Source organism: Protopterus annectens, chromosome 9.part0 (assembly GCF_019279795.1).
Source record: "Protopterus annectens isolate FY-2018-M chromosome 9.part0, PAN1.0, whole genome shotgun sequence".
In the NCBI taxonomy this organism is placed as follows: Eukaryota; Metazoa; Chordata; order Ceratodontiformes; family Protopteridae; genus Protopterus; species Protopterus annectens.
Genome location: NC_056743.1, coordinates 1504700365 through 1504719322, shown reverse-complemented (window position 1 = coordinate 1504719322; position 18958 = coordinate 1504700365). Strand labels below are relative to the sequence as shown.

At 36.0% G+C, this 18958-nt stretch overlaps 1 protein-coding gene across 2 annotated transcripts in view; it reads left to right on the top strand.

The window, feature by feature from the left end:
- Window positions 1-18958, top strand: part of XAB2 (XPA binding protein 2) — a 1020149-nt gene that overhangs the window by 17724 nt on the left and 983467 nt on the right. For both annotated transcript variants that reach the window (XM_044084446.1, XM_044084447.1), the window contains exon 2: window positions 15848-15996. In XM_044084446.1, the coding sequence (XP_043940381.1) occupies window positions 15848-15996 (149 nt within the window). The remainder of the gene's footprint in view (window positions 1-15847; window positions 15997-18958) is intronic.

Below are 18958 nucleotides of genomic sequence, written 5' to 3'. Positions count from 1 at the left end.
GTTTACTCCATTATTTTGCGCCGAACAATCAGTGCGTGTGTTCTCGCGAAGAGGGACTCATGTATGGATTTGCCGCTGTTGCCTTTGAAAGGGACAGCAATTACCTGTGTTAATAGGTAAGTACGGAGTGAGTGAGTGCATACATGAAAGCAGAATTGTGTGCGTGAAAGTAGAAGAAGAGTGTGTGTGTGTGTGTGTGTGTGTGTGTGTGTGTGTGTGTGAATATGTGTGCATGACAGAGAGAGACGCATGCACAAAGAGGCTAAAATGATCAGTCTACCTACTGAACACAAACAAGTTAGCTCACAAATATATCATACATTAAGAATACACTTTCATTAAATTGTGGCTTTCCTGACAGGGAGAGTGTTGTATTGAACATGAACTCATACCTCTTAATTGTATGGATTTTCAAAGAATGTCTGGATTTTTGCCTTTTCTTCCAATTTGTGTCTTTTGCTTAGGAAATAAAAGTAGTCATCCAAGGTAATGGAGTTCCAGGGAGTAGGAATGAGACAGCAGCCTAGGGATAATGGGTCAGTAGTGGACTGACTATGTGGGACTGTTGCATATAAAGTTGTATTGTTTTTTCAGACAAACAAAAAAGCACCTAGTACTGTTTTTTCATTGGTGGGTTCTAAGCAGTGGTAGATTGGACAACAGTAAGCATAGCTTTGGCGGATCATCAATACTGGCAAATCAAGTGGGCACAATGTTTTTCAAATGTTGGGGATTTTAGTGTGTATGTGTGTGCTTATGTGTTGGGAGTGCTGCAACAGTAGATGATTATTAAAGACAGAGACTTACGGACTGTGGAGAATATGTTTCTTTGTTTCAAAACCTAATACTTGGGTACGCATGCCAGAAGTAGATTTTTTAAAACATAGCTTCTTGCCATTTACAGTGGATGGATATTTACATTTAATGGACAATGTATTAGCGTGGGCCTGTGGGGTTCTGAAGGATGCCAAGTCTACCACTGCCAATGTCTTGTAAAGTGACCTGGAAATGGATATTGGGAAGTTACTGAAAAAATATAGTAAGTGGGTTTAGTTTAATTAAACAAAGTGTACTTTCAATTTACAGGCCATAATTTAATTTATTTCAGGTAATCCAGATACTGGTAGATTGTATACCATTAGACTTAATTAGGGAGAGCTGTCATTCTGGGGAAACAAGCAGCCCTAGTTTCAGTGAAAGCTCTGTGGTTGCTTGCAGGTAGGAAGTTGCAGGATGTTGATGCAATGTGTTTTATTTATTATTTTTAATGCATTTGTCATTTCAAAGCATGGTTTTCTTTGATGCAAAAGAAGGCAGGACTGAATGAGCCATATAATGTTTAACTGGCAATAATGGGATAGAAAGATTATAAGTGATGTATAATGTTTGCAGCTACAGTTGTTTCAATGGTGTCTGTGATGCATAACTATTTTTGGGCCTGTGTCCCACTTTTATTTTTCGCTTTGTCCAGATTTCTTGCTCTAAGGTTGAGAGGTATGGTTCCATACTAAATCAGAAGTTGTATTTACCTTGGAAGACTTTTCGGCATAATTATGAAAAACAGATCCTTTTTAATATCTATGCTTATTTCTAATATAAGCTGCCATGTAACCTTGCAAATAACCTTCTTATTAAGCTACTTTACTTCTTTTGGAATTGACAGGTATGATTCATCTGTTCGGACATAAGCATAGAGTGCTAATGTGACTGATTTCTTGCAGCAGTCTGTGGTTTACATAATCACAATAACTTTTCTGTGTTTCTGGGTGTGTAATCAATTTAACAGTTTTAAAGATGTTTTCCAAAAATAAATAAATAATCCTCTCTACACTTGGAGCTACTGACAAAGTTTGGGAATATGTTTTTTTCAAAAGCGAAGGTCAGCATTACAGCTTAGTAAACTGTCAGTCTGTGAGTAACTTCTGCACAAATTAAAATGTCTGTCAAATAACTTTAGACTGGAAGGAAGTTTATTTTTATTTATTTTATTTTATTTTACATTTGTTTACGGGGAAAGTCCGACTGGGCACAGGTCCATTTTCAGCAGAGGCCCGGGGAGAAAAGCTCCAAAAATAACACAAAACAATATAATACAATACATGAGAGAGAGAGAGAGAGAGTGAGAGAGACAGCAAATTATGGATGTAGTACTCATACAATATGGCAGAGATTACATTTCGTAACAGTGAGAATCATTGAGGTACAGAATAAACTTAAAAACATTTTTTTTTACGGTTATAATTATAGCAAGGCAAATATCAATGAGTTAAGTTTTTAGGAGAAAGCTGTTTGTACATAGCTGAATATAATTTTGCAAATGGAATTCTTAGTTAAACCTGCCCCTCTTCTTGGGCAACTAGATTCGAGTAACCAATATTAGATCTTAGCCATCCAGCTGGGAAAGGTTAGTATGTGGATTTTCCATCTGGTTTGATGAAGGCTATGCTACTTACCCAAGGACTACATTTATGGCTATCCATCCAGCCATCGTGTTGCTGAACTACACTGTTTGATAATGAGAAGAGCTTTTTACAGAAGTTGAAGGTTTTTGTGTCAAGAACCTGTCCATAAAAAGTGGCTTGTTTATGTTGTAGTGAAAGCTGTGGTCTTTGTAGTGAGCGTTTTAAGTATAACCAGTATTTCTGAGGTAGAGGAAGTCTCTTAAGGCAGGATCTTTCTTAGCCTGGAAAGCAAGCCAATGATGAAATTTATAGGGGCCAGTGAGAGACAGAGGAAAGCCAGAAGCATTTTATTCTGTTTGGATAACTAAGTGAACTTAGTCCTTTGACCTTTTTTGTCAGAAATGGTTGTTGTCTTTCTTTTGGCAGAGTGTTTTGCTGAGGCACATGCCAAAAGGGGCATTACATTCAATAATGGCTCTTGTAAAGGAAGAATACAGGGATATTATGACCGCCTTGTCCCTGGATGAGATACCCTTACTAATGAAGTGGGCCATGTAAAAAGCTTTCCTTACAACGGAGACAACATGGTGGTCCAAATGTCAGGTGTCTATCAACCTGGGTGCCCAAGTACCATACGACTTATTGAGTGCTTACAACATTGTTATTAATGTGATAATTTGTGGGGACATCACTCTCCTCAAAGGGGAAGATGATGCATTTTTTTGGCATTTAGCTTGAGGCCATATTTCTGGCACCAGTTATTTGTTTGGCTGAGACCCTCTATTAGCTTATTCAGAATTGTTTTATTAAGTCAGTAATGTGAATTCTTTGCTTTATTGCAAATTTGTTGGGTTATTTTTGTGGATTATAGTATTGTAGGACTGCTGATGTTGACATTTTATGCAGTTGGAGTGCTGGAATGGTTTTCCCAGTGAGAAATGCTAGTGCTGTAGTGAATGTCTGATTATTTGTTAAAAAAAAAATATATATATATGTATATGTATATATATATATATTTATTAACTAAGATGTTAGAGTTAACTGTTAGATTAGAGAATTAGAATTAGAATGAGAATTAGAATTTTAAGGCAAATATTAGGCATTTATTACATTTATTCATTGTTTAAATGCACCTACAGTACAGCAAGGAGGTCGACTGTGGTCTTCCGGAGCAACAAAAGAGTTAACTGTATGATATATTTTATATGCGGCCCCAAGACCATTTCTGTTCACTCAATGCGGCCCCAGCAAGCCAAAAGGTTGGACACCCCAAAAACCTTGTCCATAAATATTTGCATCAATATATTTAATGCTAACATATTTAAATGTTAAAATGTTAAAAAATTAAATAATTAAAACATTAAGACCTACATCCTATACATCTCTTACCATAATATATATCTATACATAATAAATTCATAAATACACGTATATAAATATGTAAATATAATAAAAACCCTAAAAATTCAGTTATGTCAATGTACTGTATATCTTTCCATTCAAGCCACAATAGTGTTATAATAATAAAGGCTTAATATTAATATATTAATTTAAGCCAGGCGGAGTAGAGGCATCTGTGAATATTTGCCATCTAACTTCCTTCTCCGCTAAAATAGCTTTGATATTACCACCTCTATTGTCCACTTTAACTTGTTCTAATATGGCAAATTTTAATTTGTGGCTGTTATCCATATCAGCCACATGCCTATTTTCCTTATAGCATAGAGATGGTCGTAAATTCTTTTCTTATACATACGTTCTGTTTTTCCTATATAGAAACTAGTACAGCCAGTACATACTGCAGTATATATTATATGATGGGTATTACAATTCCCTCGACTAATTTTAATACTAGTCCTATTAATATTCTCTAATTTTATTATTTCTGTTTCTAATATTACATGGCAATAGCTGCAACTTCCACATTTGCGTGTTCCTTTGTATTGAATATTCATACATTCCACCCTTTTATATCTTTCAAAGATCGTCTTCATATTTATTCCCATTTTATAAACAAAAATGGGTGCTTTACCAACAATTTCTTCTAATGCATTGTCAACAATAAGAACATTCCAATATTTATTAAGAATGTGTTTGATGGACTTTGCCTGGGGGGTATACTCTAAGATACAAGCTCTTCTATAGTACATGTCCTGTAGATTTTTGGCGGATTTAATAGGGGTTTAACCAAAACAGGGGAGAATCTATTACCCCATTCTCCAATAACATATTTCTTTACTTCATCCATTAATTTTTCGGAGTATCCTTTAAATTTAAACATTCTACCAATATTCTCTATTTCTTCAGTCATGTCATCATATGTTGATGTCATTCTAGCTGCTCGGATGCATTGTCCCTTAAAAATACTTTTCTTTGTTTTATATGGATGGTTACTACTGTAATCTAAATAATTATTAGAGAAAGTATTCTTCCTGTAAATACAAGATTTGAAACCATCATTATTCATAGTAATAAAAGTGTCTAAATATGCAATTCCTTCTCGACTGGAATTGTATGTAAACTTCAAAAATGAACTAGATGTATTCAAATAGGTTATAAACTCCTCTATAATTGCATCAGGTCCATCCCATAATATAAATAAATCATCCAAATATCATGTATAATACCTGATATATCTATAATATTTGCTCTTAAACAATTTTTCCGTTTTATTGTTATTTTTGTTTGTACTTGCCCGTTTCTTTTTGGAGTTAATAAATTACAGACTGTATTATAGCTTCGTGCGGCTGCATTCTTTGGATACATTTTAGTGTTGGACTTTCTTATCGGAAGATAGATTGTGATTTACTTGACATGTTAACATAAGAGCAGATTAATATTGATTAATACAATTATATGACAACTGACTTCCCAAAAACACCAGCAATTTTCGGGGTACCTAAGATCCACAAGGACCTATTTAATCCACCATTAGATTCAGGATGGTCCAAGGCTAGTTACATAGCTAAATATTTGGATAGTCATCTTAAAGACAAGGTTTTGAAAATTCCCCATATTTGCCGTGATTCGTGGCATTTTTTAGAAAAATGTAATGATTTAGTGGCTTTAGGGGACCATTGATGTCAAGGAATTATTCAGTTGTCTTCCACATTATACTGGACTGGAATGGTTCTCAGAATTTTTATTTGAAAAATTGGGCTTGGAACAAGATAATATTAATATGTACGTACAATTAATGGACATTGTGTTGAAAAACAATTCTATTTATTATGAAGGGCGTTATTTTAAACCACTACCTGGGGTTGCCATGGGATCAGGTGTGGTCCATTATTCGCGAATACTGTGATGTATGTTTCTTATTTCCCTCTCCATATTTTGGCCATATTTCCCTATACCTTTGATGTTTGGATGATTTGTAGCATGGAGGGGTCCTTTTAGAGGGTGACTCACAGTTTGATTATATAAATCAAAGTACAAATTTTTTAAAGTTTACATACACTTATAGAATGGAGAAAATACCCTATTTGGATGTAATGATACAAAAACTGAAGGATTGATATTTAAAATCTACCATTTATAGGAAACCCACCTACTCCAATAGTATATTACATTACACAAGCAGTCCTCCTATGCATGTCAAACGTGGTATAGTCAAGAGCCAGTTAGTACGAGCGGCCCGTATGGTTTCCAACTTTAAGGATTTTTTAGAAGAATGTGACACCATGGGTCAGATGTTTTTGGATAGAGGATATCCACCTGGTCTTGTATATAATATTAAACAAGAGGTCATTGGAAAATGCCAAAATGGTTTTTATACTCCCATTTTGAATAGTTTGGGGGGGGGGCATTCCTGCCTTCTATCATCTTTAGTGTTAGGTCTCTGAGTATAATCATGTGGGGGACAATATTGATTCTGTGTCAAATGACAACCAAGTAATTGATAACAATCAGACTAATAGTCCCCTATGTCCATTTGTATCTACCTTTTCAAGTGAAAGTCACATTGTACAGCATATCATTAACAAGAACTGGCGTATTTTGTTGAGTGAACCAACCTTGGCTAGTTTTATTCGTTGTATGTTCGTTATTTTACACTTGGCTGGTGTTTGTGGTAGGCAACCCAACTTTGTTTTTAGGAAGGGTAGAAATATTAAAGGCCTCCTTCTTGGAACAATCAATAGATGGAGGCTTAGAAGGAAAAATGAAATCTTGTGGTGTGTCATCAGTGCAATTTCATTTTATCAACATCAAGTATCACTGTACGCAATAAGAGGATCAGTATAAAAGGAAAATTCAGTTGCTGTACCCAAGCAGTTGTGTGTGCTGCTATGTGCATCAAGTGTTCAGCTTTTTACATAGGCAAAACACAACATAAATTGGCGCAATGGATAAAACAGCATAGGTATGAAATACGCCAATGTGATGAAAAAAAATGCATTATATAGGCATGTTAAAACTTTCCCTGATCACTCTTTCATATTTGTAGTACTACAACAAGTGAAATGTTGGGACAGAGGGGGTCCCTGGAAGTTGTTTCTCGAAGAGAAAGAAACCTGTTAGCAGGTATTTCTTAATGTGTATTCACCACCAGGCTTAAATGATGTAGTGTCCATCTCTAGCAAGTTAAAATTAAAAGTTTTTGATAGAAGAAATTTTCTTTTATTCTTTGATAGGGTTCTATAATTCACCACATAGTGTAGACCTCTTGAAATGGTATTTATCATATCATATTATATATTTAAAAAAAATGTTTTACATAACATATTTATAGCTACATTCTTATTTAGTGTTTATATATTTTAGGGCTATGCAAGACCGGATCAAATGTTTGTCATAGAGCAATATATATATATATATATATATATATATATATATATATATGGATTTTATAGAGTGTAGCATATATATTTATTTTTCATTAGTAGATGTTTTTAGTAGTTACATCGTTCATGTTTTATTGGTTGGTGCTAATTGATTCTAGGTGGGGTGTGACGTATATATAAAAACGGTTGTATGTGTTTTTTAGTTTGTCTGAAGAAGTCTGGTGATGTGCACCAGACGAAAGCGCTAACTTGTATTATTTGCAATAAAACCTTTGGATAGTATTCATGGATTCCAGCCTGTGCGAGTCTAGGTTCTTGAGTTTGCTGTTTTTTTCAGTTTGCTGGGCTAATATAGAGGGTTATGGTTTGGTCTGTGATTATAACCACATTATTTTGTGTTTGAGACATGGATGTCAAGAAATTGACCTCGAGGGAAGCTCGAGAGGTGAATCTTGGTGTCCATGTTAAGAGAACATAATAACGGGTTGTGATCGGTGTGGTGAGATCAGACCATAATTCTTTGCAGTGCATGGAGTATTATCTACTCATGTACATCCTTTTTTTTAAATAAGTGTTTTACTGAAAGCCAGTAAAGCAAATCAGCCCTAATTTCAATAACTTACTTATGTGAACATAGGAGGAAAGGTATTCAGTGACTGTTGAGACTGAAAGAATGTTATTTCCCTTATGCCTGACTGTTAACAGCTCTTAGGGGGTATATAGCATTTGTTGCACACCTTTGAAAGAGCTGTTCCGGACGGATCGCACACTGCAGAAATGCATAGCTTTTTTTTTGTTATGATTTTTGGAGCGTGATCCCAGTGCTCCATGCACTAAGTAAATGTTCTTTATAATTTTTGTTCATTGTTTGTTGTTCATTTGTTTGCAAATCCATCTTGAAAGATTAGCAACTGTTGTAGAATGGCAGAAGACTATACAAAGTAATGGCAGATAATTGCAGTTATTAAATGTGTAGCGCAAAAAGCAGATGGGCTTTTGAGGGTCAGTTCTGGAGACATTTTGTTATTATAAAGAATCAGGTGGTAGATTTTATTCCAAGTATATAGTAGTGGGACTAAATGTGGAACATTCTGTTTGAAATCAAAAGCAAGTGCAGAAATTAAGTCAGTAGTAGATTACTATGTCATGACAAATTTATTTAATCTTTTAAGTAACTTTATTTTAACATGATGTGTAATGTGTATGCTATAACTGAATAAAACAAATGAAAGGTGGCCAGGCAAACAGTGTGTGAAAAAAAAATCCAAAAACAGAGCTCAAGTTATAAAATCCAAAATTATTTAATGGGTGATTTAACTGCTTTTGTCCTGTTGCTTATTAGAATAAAGAGACCGTACACCAAAACAGTTTATATAACAACAGGCAGAATAATGTGCAATTAAAAGATTTTGCTCTTAAATTAACAACACATTTTGAACAGAATACTGCTAATTTCAGTGTGTCACTGAGATAAATACAATTAAAAAGAGTTCCATTTTGAATTAACATTTAAAATGTAACACAAGAAATTGTTTTAGATTATTTTAAAGTAGATGACTGAGTATTAAGTAGATGAATTAAAAACATACTCTCTCAAATATACATGATAGAAATATCCTACAACAAGTAATAGTTAGACAATAAAAGGGAAAGATTTAACTACAATTTAGGTGCCCTAAGTTTTAATACAGGCGTCTTGGAAAAATAATCATTCAAGCTTGAATATGTAAAAGCACTCAACCTAAATTACCACACTAGTTTTTTATATTGCATAGTATTTTCTCAGTCACCCCCCCTAGGATCCATGTCTACTTGCTCTAAAATTGCAATTAAAAATTCATCATGGGAGGTTGTCGATAGGGAGTGCTTATATAGAGCATTATTAGCATTCTTAGTTCTAATGTTGTATGTATGCTCTTATATTCTTTAAAGTATTGCCTTTTTGAGTAATGCCACCACTTTCTTGAGGTTTACATACAATTACCATAACAGGGCAATAAATTATTTAGATACAAATATAGAAATGGAAATGTGTTAGATTGTGATGGAAAATTCCAGTCGAAGGTTTACAGGAAACTTACTTTTAGTAATTCATAGCTGCCATTCACCAGTGCTAATCCCATAAGTCAAAAAAAAGTTTGGTGAAAGGGCTATGTATCAGGGCAGTTAGAATGACCTCTCATTAAGAAGATTTAATAAAGGTAGTCTGGTTTGGATCAGACTTATTTATTAACAGGTGTTACCCAAAGGACGTTGTGATCAACATTACACAAGAAGTTATTGTAGGATGGGAAAACAAATATAAGCCCCTTTTGGGCACCAAGTTTACTGCTCCTGGTGTTGATGCTGATAACGAAGTCAAGAATTACAAACCGGGCTGTGGTAGTTGAGTTCAGTTATGCTGCACCAAAAATTAAAGAAGATATTACTTGCAATTGGAACATTCTTATGTTCAACCCTGATTTAGTGGGGGTCTTAGGTACTGTCCCTAAGTTTTTATTTAAAACAGGACAGAACTTGAAGTGCTTGTTTAAAAAAACACTCCCTATAAAAAAGAGGAAAAGTAGATACCAGCAAATGTGGAAGTTGGGGGCAAAGCCGTTGCAGTCTGGAAAGTGAATGCATCACCCTGGCTAATGCACCAAATAGTACTGCAGTTTTCAGGAAGGGAAACTACTAGTAAAGGATTAATTTTTTTTTATTTATTTATTTTATTTTACATTTGTTGACTGGGCTAGTCTAGCTGGATATATTTCCATTTTCAGTAGAGGCCCGGGGAGAAAAGCTCCACACAGATGTACAAAAGTATAAAAATATTGTTACATGGTAAATAAAGCATTAATAAACCAAAATAAAACATTGAATTATTACATTCTTGATATAAAAACACTTAAGCAATATTCTGTTTACTGCTACTTTTCTTAAGAAAGCTAAAACAGATATAATACAGTAAGAGTTGTGTACAATAGTTCACATCAGGTAGAAGGATTTAAACAATAAGTTGATTAGAGTTTAAATACTGTCAGTCTTATTTACAAGACTAAGCATTTAAATGTTTGGAGGTTTGGTTAGAAGAGGTAGAAACAGGGGTGAAGAGGGTGGTTAGTCAGGGTTACTACAAGGGCATAGCCAGTGCATTTGGAGGTGTTTTTTAAGTTTTTGTTTAAAGTGTGGTAAGGATGTAATTAGAGTTAGTTCATTGGGTAACAGGTTCCTGCTGTGTTGGTAAACAGAGAGTCACCAGCTGTATTATTAGACTTTGTTAAGCTAGCAAGGAGTTTGCTAGAAGAACCTAGGGAGTTCATATTATTATATGGGATTAAGAGTCTTGAGAGTATAGGGGTATTATTGGGTTGGTAAAATATCTTGTGGGCAATTATGAGTTGGGGGATTATTAGATGGTTTTGGAATTCCAGCCAGTCTAGTTGCCTAAGATTAGAACAGCGGTGGGTTCTGAATGGATTGCCAGTAGCGAATCTGGCAATGTTATTATAGGAAGTTGCTAATTTGTTAAGGTTAGTTTTCTTAAGGTTGGTAAATATAGGTGAAACATACAGAAGGGTTGAGATTAGATAGGAGTGAGCGATCTTTGCTCTGGCTGTTGAGGTTAAAAAAGGTTTTATTCTATATAAGGAGCCCATTTTCCTGTTAACTATTTTAATGGTGGTGTTTATATGGTAATTAAATGAGAGATTATTGTCAATGGTTATTCCTAAAAGTTTAGTAGTAGAGTCTGGGAAAATAACAGTGCCATTATTTGAAGAGATTGAGAAATCTAAGGGGGAGGACCTAGTAGTGGGTGTGAAAAGTTTTGTTTTTTTGGCATTAAGGAGGAGGCAACGTTTGGTAAACCATGTTTCTGCAGTGTTGAAAACATTTTGAGTAAGAGAGTATAGTTCAGATGGAGAGGTTGCTGAGCATATTAGTGTGGAGTCATCTGCATATTGAATACAGGTGGCTTGAGGAATTGCTACATGGAGATCATTAATAAATAATGAGAAAAGAAGTGGTCCAAGAATGGAGCCCTGAGGGACCCTGATGGTGACAGGTAAGAAGGATGAAATTTGATTTTCCCAGAGGACTGCCTGTTGCCTGTTGCTGAGGTATGATCTAAACCATTTAATGGCCAGAGAATCAAAGGAAAGAGATTCAAGAATATTGATTAAGAGGGTATGGTTAACCATGTCGAAAGCTTTAGAGAGGTCAATAAAGAGTGCAGGTGAGAGGATGTTTTTGTTGCGGTTTCTATTGATGGTATCTGTGAAGGATAGAAGGGCAGTAGTGGTACTATGTGATGGCCTAAAGCCATGTTGACAGTTTGCTATTAAGTTATGTAGAGAGAGATGATGTAAAAGTTGTTGGTGAATGCATTTTTTCCATAATTTTTGTTGAGTGATAAGAGAGCAATTGGCCGATAGAGTAATCATTAGAGTTCCCACCTTTATGTAAGGGGATAATGTGGGAGAGTTTCCAAATATCTGGGATGGTTCCTTCTTGGATTGTCCTATTTATAAGGATAGATATAGGGTAGGCAATTACTTTGGCTGCCTTTTGGAGATATTGGGAAGGAAGTTGGTCAGCAGATGGATTACATGGTGTAAGTTTTTGAATAAATTTATAAATGAGAGAAGTAGAGATGGGTTGTAGTTTGAATTTAGAGAAAGAGTGTGGTAAGTCGATGGGAAGGCTGGAGTTTTCTGAGAAGTTGACTAGCTAGAGATTGTATAGTCTCAGTGAAGAAAGAGTTAAAGGTATTGGCAGTTTGGGGAGTATTTGGATCTGCATCAAGTGGGGTGGGTGTTTGGGAGTTACCTGGGGAAAGGAGCTTATTAATGCAAGACCAGAACTTTTGAGGATTATTTCGATGTGTTTGTTGAAGTTTACAGTAGTAGTTTTTTATATCTGTAAGTATTGCCTTTTTTGTACTATTTCTAAGCTGCCTAAAATGTAGATGATCAGAGCTATTTCTGTAATATCTCCATTTAGCCCAGACTTTGTTCCTAAGTAGAATTTGATTTCTAGTTTCATTCGAAAGCCATGGGGCTGGGTTAGACTTCATTCTAATGGAACGTTTAGGAGCATGCTTATCCAGGATAGATAAGAATGTAGTGTTAAAATACTTTACAGCCTCTTCAAGTGGAAGGGATTTTAAAGGGTTCCAGTTGCATGCTCTAAGCTCAGTCTGAAATAATTATGTGTTAAAGTGTTTGGTAGAACGTGCTGTCCTAAAGGTGGGGAGGTTTGGAAAATCCTTCTTTTCTCTTGTGATGTAGATCAAAGAATGATCACTTACAAAGTAGGAACCCTGCCAGATGATGTAAGTTTGTTTCACTTTATTTATGAGTATCCAGTCTAAGGTACTCTCTTATTAGGTTTGTTAATTCTGGTTGTAGAGGTTATGGTTTGGGTAAAGCCATGGAGGTTAATATGAGAGGTAGGATTTTCAGCACTAACACTTTTCCAGTCAGTGTTAAAGTTGCCTAGTATTATTGTTTCTTGGGGGTAAGTAGAAGAAGACACCCATCTAAGAAAAGCCTCTATTGTAGTGATATTATTTCCAGGTGGTATGTAAATGCAGATAATGTATAAGATTTATTGCGTTGATTTGAAGCTTAGTAAAGTGGACTTCTGCATTGCTATCCTGGGTTGGATTATACATGGTAGGGTAGAGATATGAAGTCCATTTTTAAATAGAATTGCTACTCCACCATCTTTACGTTTTGTTCGGTCTTGTCTCAGTATATTATAGCCTTGGGGAATAATTTCATTGTCTTTAGTTTCTGGTTTCAGCCAAGTCTCAGTGAGGCAGAGAATATCAAAGGAGTGAATATCTAGGAGGACATGAAGGTGAGCTACTTTATTATTAATACTTTGGATATTAAGATGCCCTATTAGGAGTGAGCTGTTGAGTTTAGGGTGAGTTGTTTGGATTGTAGGGTTGGTAGGGCCAGGGTTGGGGTCGATGTCACCATCTTTTAAGGAGGGATTATTTAGTTTTGTTACTGAATTGTTTCTAAGGTAAGTTTGAATTTTCAATTTTTTTTCTGAGGGTAGGTTATGTTTAATGTGGGAGAGTCTGTGGTATTTAGGTAGTAGGTAACTGGGAGTGGAAGTTATGTTAGAATGTCTTTTGAAGGATATGTGCGTGTAAATTGCAGTTTGTGGGAATGGTTAAGATGGAAATAGTGCAGTTTTTCAAAGGAGGTAAGAAGGTAGGTTGTGATGAGGGTAGTTGAGAGTATAATTGTGAGTGTTAGCTTGGTTAGATTAGGCAGAGGCATCTTAGAGGAAATTATAAAATAAGAACTCAAGTGAAGGGATAAAATAGGGAGCGAGATGTGGAGGAGAGGAAGATAAAAGGATACAGGAAGAGAAGAGAGGGGGCACATATATACAAGTTAAGAGTAGGAGGCTATGGTAGAGGTACTCTAAGGAGTGGCTTGTTGTGAGTGATTGTTAGAAGGTGGGGGTGTGGCTAAAGTATGTGGAATGGGGTGAAGTATGGGATTGGTTGGAAGAGAGAGAGGGTGTGGTTAGGGAAGTATAAGTGTAGGACCCCTGGGGTGGTTGGGAATTGGGGGTAGGTTAGGGGAGCAGAGTGAGCCCGTAGGGCGAATGGAGCGGGTCACAGCCGAGAGAGGCTGAGGGGCAATCAGTTATGGAGAGAGACTGAGTTCTACAGGCATAGGAAAGGTAAGAGACATATACTGTTACTAAGTAGAGAAAAAAAAGGTGAACAAAGGTATAGCTGTGCTGGGGAGACAGTTATGTAAAACAGTTTTATAACAGAGAGAGAGATATTTATAGAAAGTGCCAAAGGCAGGAAAGGAGGTTTATACCGAGGGATAATTGAGGGGGTCAGTAGCAAAAGTAGTGATAGTTAAAGGTGTCTTATATTTATTAAAACTCCCAGACTTACCTAGGATAATTCCCTTTTCAAGCAATCATGGGGTGGGGGGGGGGTAAGTACATGAATAGAGAGTACAAGCACAGATAGCAGAGTCTAGCTGGTCTACAGAGCTAGTTGGTTTCTATAACCAGCGAGAGATGGTATTCCAAAGCCTAAGATCTGCTGCCCTCTAGTGGATAAAGTGGGGAAAGCACTAACTCAACTAGGATAGTAGGAGGAGGGGGGATAAATTAATAAAGAGATGGTAGGAGGGGTAGGTCCACGGGTGTGCTGGCCCTTACAAAATAGTTTAAAATTTAATGCAGTCACCAGTAATTTAAAGTTATTGCACTCACAAGGTTATAGCTAAATCATACATATACTGTAGGATAACACCTACACTGTGAGGCTGAATGTAGAGGGTCCATGTATTTGGCAATCTGCAGCATTTGCACTTTGTTTTTATGTTGGCAAGAGCTTTAAAGAAAGTAATGTATGAGCATACATACAGCATTTGAACTAAAAATGCTTACACTTCTCTGTATAAGAACTCCTATTGCAAACCCCCCGTGATGAATTTTTGTTTGCCATTTTAGAGCAGGTAGATATGGATTCTATCGGGGGGCGGGTGATTGGGAAAATACTTTGCAATATAAAGAACTAGTGCGGGGATTTAGGTTGAATGCTTTTACATCTCATGGCTGGAATGGGTATGTTTCCATGAAGCCTGTATTAAAACTTAGGGCAGCTAAATTAGAGTCGCATCTTTCCCTTTTATTTTCTGCGTTTAACTGTTACTTGTTGTAGGATATTTCTATTCATTTTCTAAGCATATATATATATATTTGACAGTATTTTTTTTTTAATTTGTCTATTTAATACTCAGTCACCTACTTTAAAATAATCTAAAACAATTTATTGTGTTACATTTTAGATGTTCATTCAAAATGGATTTTTTTTAATGTATTTATATGTATTTTATCTCACTGACACATTGAAATGATTCATATTCTGTTCAAAATGTGTTGCGTTGTTTCTTTAAGTGCAAAATGCTTGCCTTTTAATTTTTAATTGCATATTATTCTGCCTCGACTAGGTGTGTGTATTGTTATATAAACTTTTGTGGCGTGCTGCTTCTTTATTCTGATGAAGTCCTGAGAGTAACAGGATGAAAGTGCTTAATTACCCATTAAATATTTTGAATTTTATAACTTGAGCTCTGTTTTTGTATTTTTCGCTTACTATTTGCCTAGCCACCCCTTCATTCATTTTATTTGGCCTTTCGTTTGATGGCTTTGTCTGGTTTTCAAGTGTTAATCTTATAACTAGTTTTGTGCACATTTTTAAAGAAATTCGGTTTGGAGATTTGTTGATGAAATGCTGTGTGTTAACTATTTCCTCATGTATGTGACTGTATACGATCCTAAAGTAAGGGAATCTGTGTTCTTTGATGGTATTTAACCTGAACACTGAATCTGAACTTAAGAACTTATACTGCTTTCACGTTTTTTGGAGAATTGTTGTGCTTTGTGGTATATATTTTGGGTTGCAGTTATTTCATCATTTTGTAGTACTGTACCATCTTGTTTAATATTTTGCTTCTAAGATGCTGTTCAAGATTTTGTTTAGAGATGCATTTTAAAGATAACATTTTTGTTTTCTCAGTCTGTCATTTTTACTGTGTTTATGATTGTTGTTTTCACTTTTGAAACTGTTGATTATTGCCAGTATTATCTAAATGTGATGCTGGTTCGGTCTCACATTTTTTCCAGGAAGAGGAAGATCTACAATATGAAGAAGAGATCATCAGAAATCCCTATTCGGTCAAGTGCTGGATGAGATACATTGATTTTAAACAGAATGCTGCTCCAAATGTCCTAAATATGATCTATGAGAGAGCCTTAAAGGAATTACCTGGCAGGTATATAGAGGTTATCTGTTATTTAGGTAGAATTTTTATGCCATATACAACACTTTTTTTTAAACTGTTTACTTTAGAAAGGTTTAATTTTCAGTGATGCCATCTGCTTCTATTGTTTTTTGTTCTCATACTCATGGACACATGTATTTATTATTGGAAGTGTTTTAAATGGTTTGTAAAGAGGTCCCTAAAGTGCACTGGTCACTTTCGGAATTGAGTGATTTACAATTACTTTCATTTATACTTTAATCTTCATTTTTGCAAAATTTCTTGCAATTTTAATATAAAGTGTGTTTGATATTTATTTGGCTTCCTGTTTATTCAGATACTCTGTATAGTCATACCCACAAAACTGATGCCATGGTAGGTGCTACAGAATGATTTACATATGAGTGCAAAGCAATGTGGGTAGTAAATATAATTTACCTCCTCAGTTGAGCAACTTCTTACTCACATAGTGGTTTCACTACTATATCACGTGTTTAGTTTCAATGTAAGGTATTCCAACTACAAGAACTAACTGGCAACTTGTTTTTCTATGAAGTAAGAAATATTTTGTATGCCCTACAAATCAGCTTCCTCTTGGAAGCCCTCTCTGTTCACTTTGGTAGTCAGTAATCTCTTTTCTATTTTTATGCATCATTTGGCGAAGCTCTCTATTATATGAACATAACATAGTCTGTCCCTCTCTTCTAGAGCAAATTCCTCCATGACTACTTTCCATCTTTTAGGATTTCCTTCTTGCAGTATTTTCTTCCAATACAGTGGCTCTCTTCCCTTTATAGACCAGTCCCTTGCTGTTCTCCCATCTCCATTTCTTTCTATCTGCCTTACCATACCTGTTGGGGCTAATATCGTCATCCGCTCCATTATCTTTTGACTCTTCAGCAAGTATGTTGCTGAATTGTACATGTAATGCTACCACTTGTTTACTCAAGTCTTCTTGACTCCCTTGCTCCCGGAACTCTCTTCTTCATATCTTTTCATTCCTCCCTACCTGACAAATTGCTATTTGCTTCCAATTAGGGAAATATTCTTCTTTTTGCATCAAATATGGGATCCTACTTTGGCACCCCCAAGTCCCTTTGATATAAATAAAACCATGTTTTCCCATGCTACTCCTGGATTCTTATTGTCCCATAAAAACATTTGTAATATCATTATTCATTTTATACCAAATACTTGATGCTGGCTGAAAAAAGTAGGTATGACCCCATGTACAACACCAGGGGACCAGGAAGATTTTAACAGCCTGAACCTTGCTACTGGTGTCCATAAACATCATTTTATTGGTATGTGCACTCTTCACCATATATCCTTCTACATCTTTTTTGCCACCTTGTCCACGTCCTGCTTTAGCCAAAATCTTAAATATTTCATTGTATCATATCCCCACAGGCAGAAGCATAGACGGCTCAACCAACACCCTGTGCTGATCCAGTGAACTAGCTCTTCAAGCAAAGAGCAAAAAAGAAAAAAAAAATGATTTCTGCAGGACAACTTGCAGAATGCTTCCTGTAGTGCCCAATCTGTACACCCATCAATCCCCCCTCCAGCTCTTCAAGTGAGGAGTAAAGGAAAAAAGAACACTGTTCCTTCTACTGGTACAACAGTATTACTGGTGTACTCCATTGCTCCAGGATACCAAGTGTACACAGTACACTTTACACACACACACACCTTACTCTGTTTAATACTTCTAATCTAATCCAGGGGTATCAAACTGGGTGTGATCCTATGATCCCATAAATAACCACTGATGCTGTATGAGGACTAACAAACTCGGGTAAAGACCACAATATCCAAAACAAAAAGAAATACAGATAGTGCAGCTAGAAAAATACTTTAGTCGCTTCCTTTATCTGTATTTATGCTGATTTGAGGGCTGCGCGAGGTCCAAGGGCATCAGTTTGACAGTTTGAGATCCCTAATCGTCCAATTAATATCATGACCTGTTTCAGTATCATTACTGTTCTTTTTACATTATCAAATGGCAGTCTTCCACTTACAATCCCACATTCATCAGGATTAATGAGACTTGGGAGTCTCCTTGCTAACCTATTGGCTGTTATAGACATGAATATCTTCTAAGCATGTTTTAAGCTTATAAGACCCAGGTCCATGGGATCTTTTCTATCCTTTAGGATGACCACTGTTACTGCATTTTTCCAAGAATTTGGTACTTTTCTCATTGAAATCCCATTATTAAATACTTTATGCCATATATCCAATATGTTTCTTTGCCTGTCTTCTGAACTTCCATTGGAATACGGACACAGTGGTGCAGCGGTTAACATTGTCGCCTCACAGCAAGAGGTTCTCCAGTTCGATTCTCGGCTGGGGTGCCTTCTGTGCGGAGTTTGCCTGTTCTGTCTGCATTCACGTGGGTTTCCTCCCACATTCTAAAAACATGCGTCTGGAGTGTTTCTCCCCGGGCCTCTGCTGAAAGTAGGCTCTGTCCTAGTCAGACTTTCCCGGTCAACAAATTTTAAATAAGTAAGTAAATCCTAGAGAGTTCCCATGAGGTGATTGTCGCAAGGCATGTTCAATCTCTTCTATTGTTGTGTGCATAATTAGGTCTCTGCCATCCTGGTCCCCAGCTTAGGTAGTTTAACTTCTCCTAGGAAATTTTCTTATTTGCCTCTTGGCTTCCTGTGTTACGGGCTCATTTTCATACAAACTCTCATAACATTTCTGTAGATCAATGTGTGTATGTACCTTTAAGAAGCTGTCCAAGGGCTTGCACAAGTGTATAAATACTGAGCACATGCAAATAACTGCCATTTTGTAGTAAGCTGTTGAGATGTAAGCATGTATGTATGTAAGGTCTGTCTGTTAACCAGTTTGTTGATGATGCTGCTATTTATTTTGATGTGTTTCTATGTATTAAAGCATCTAAATGAAATACCTCACCTGCTTGTCATCTATGTTAGAGAAGGATGAGCGACGTTGTCAAAAGCGG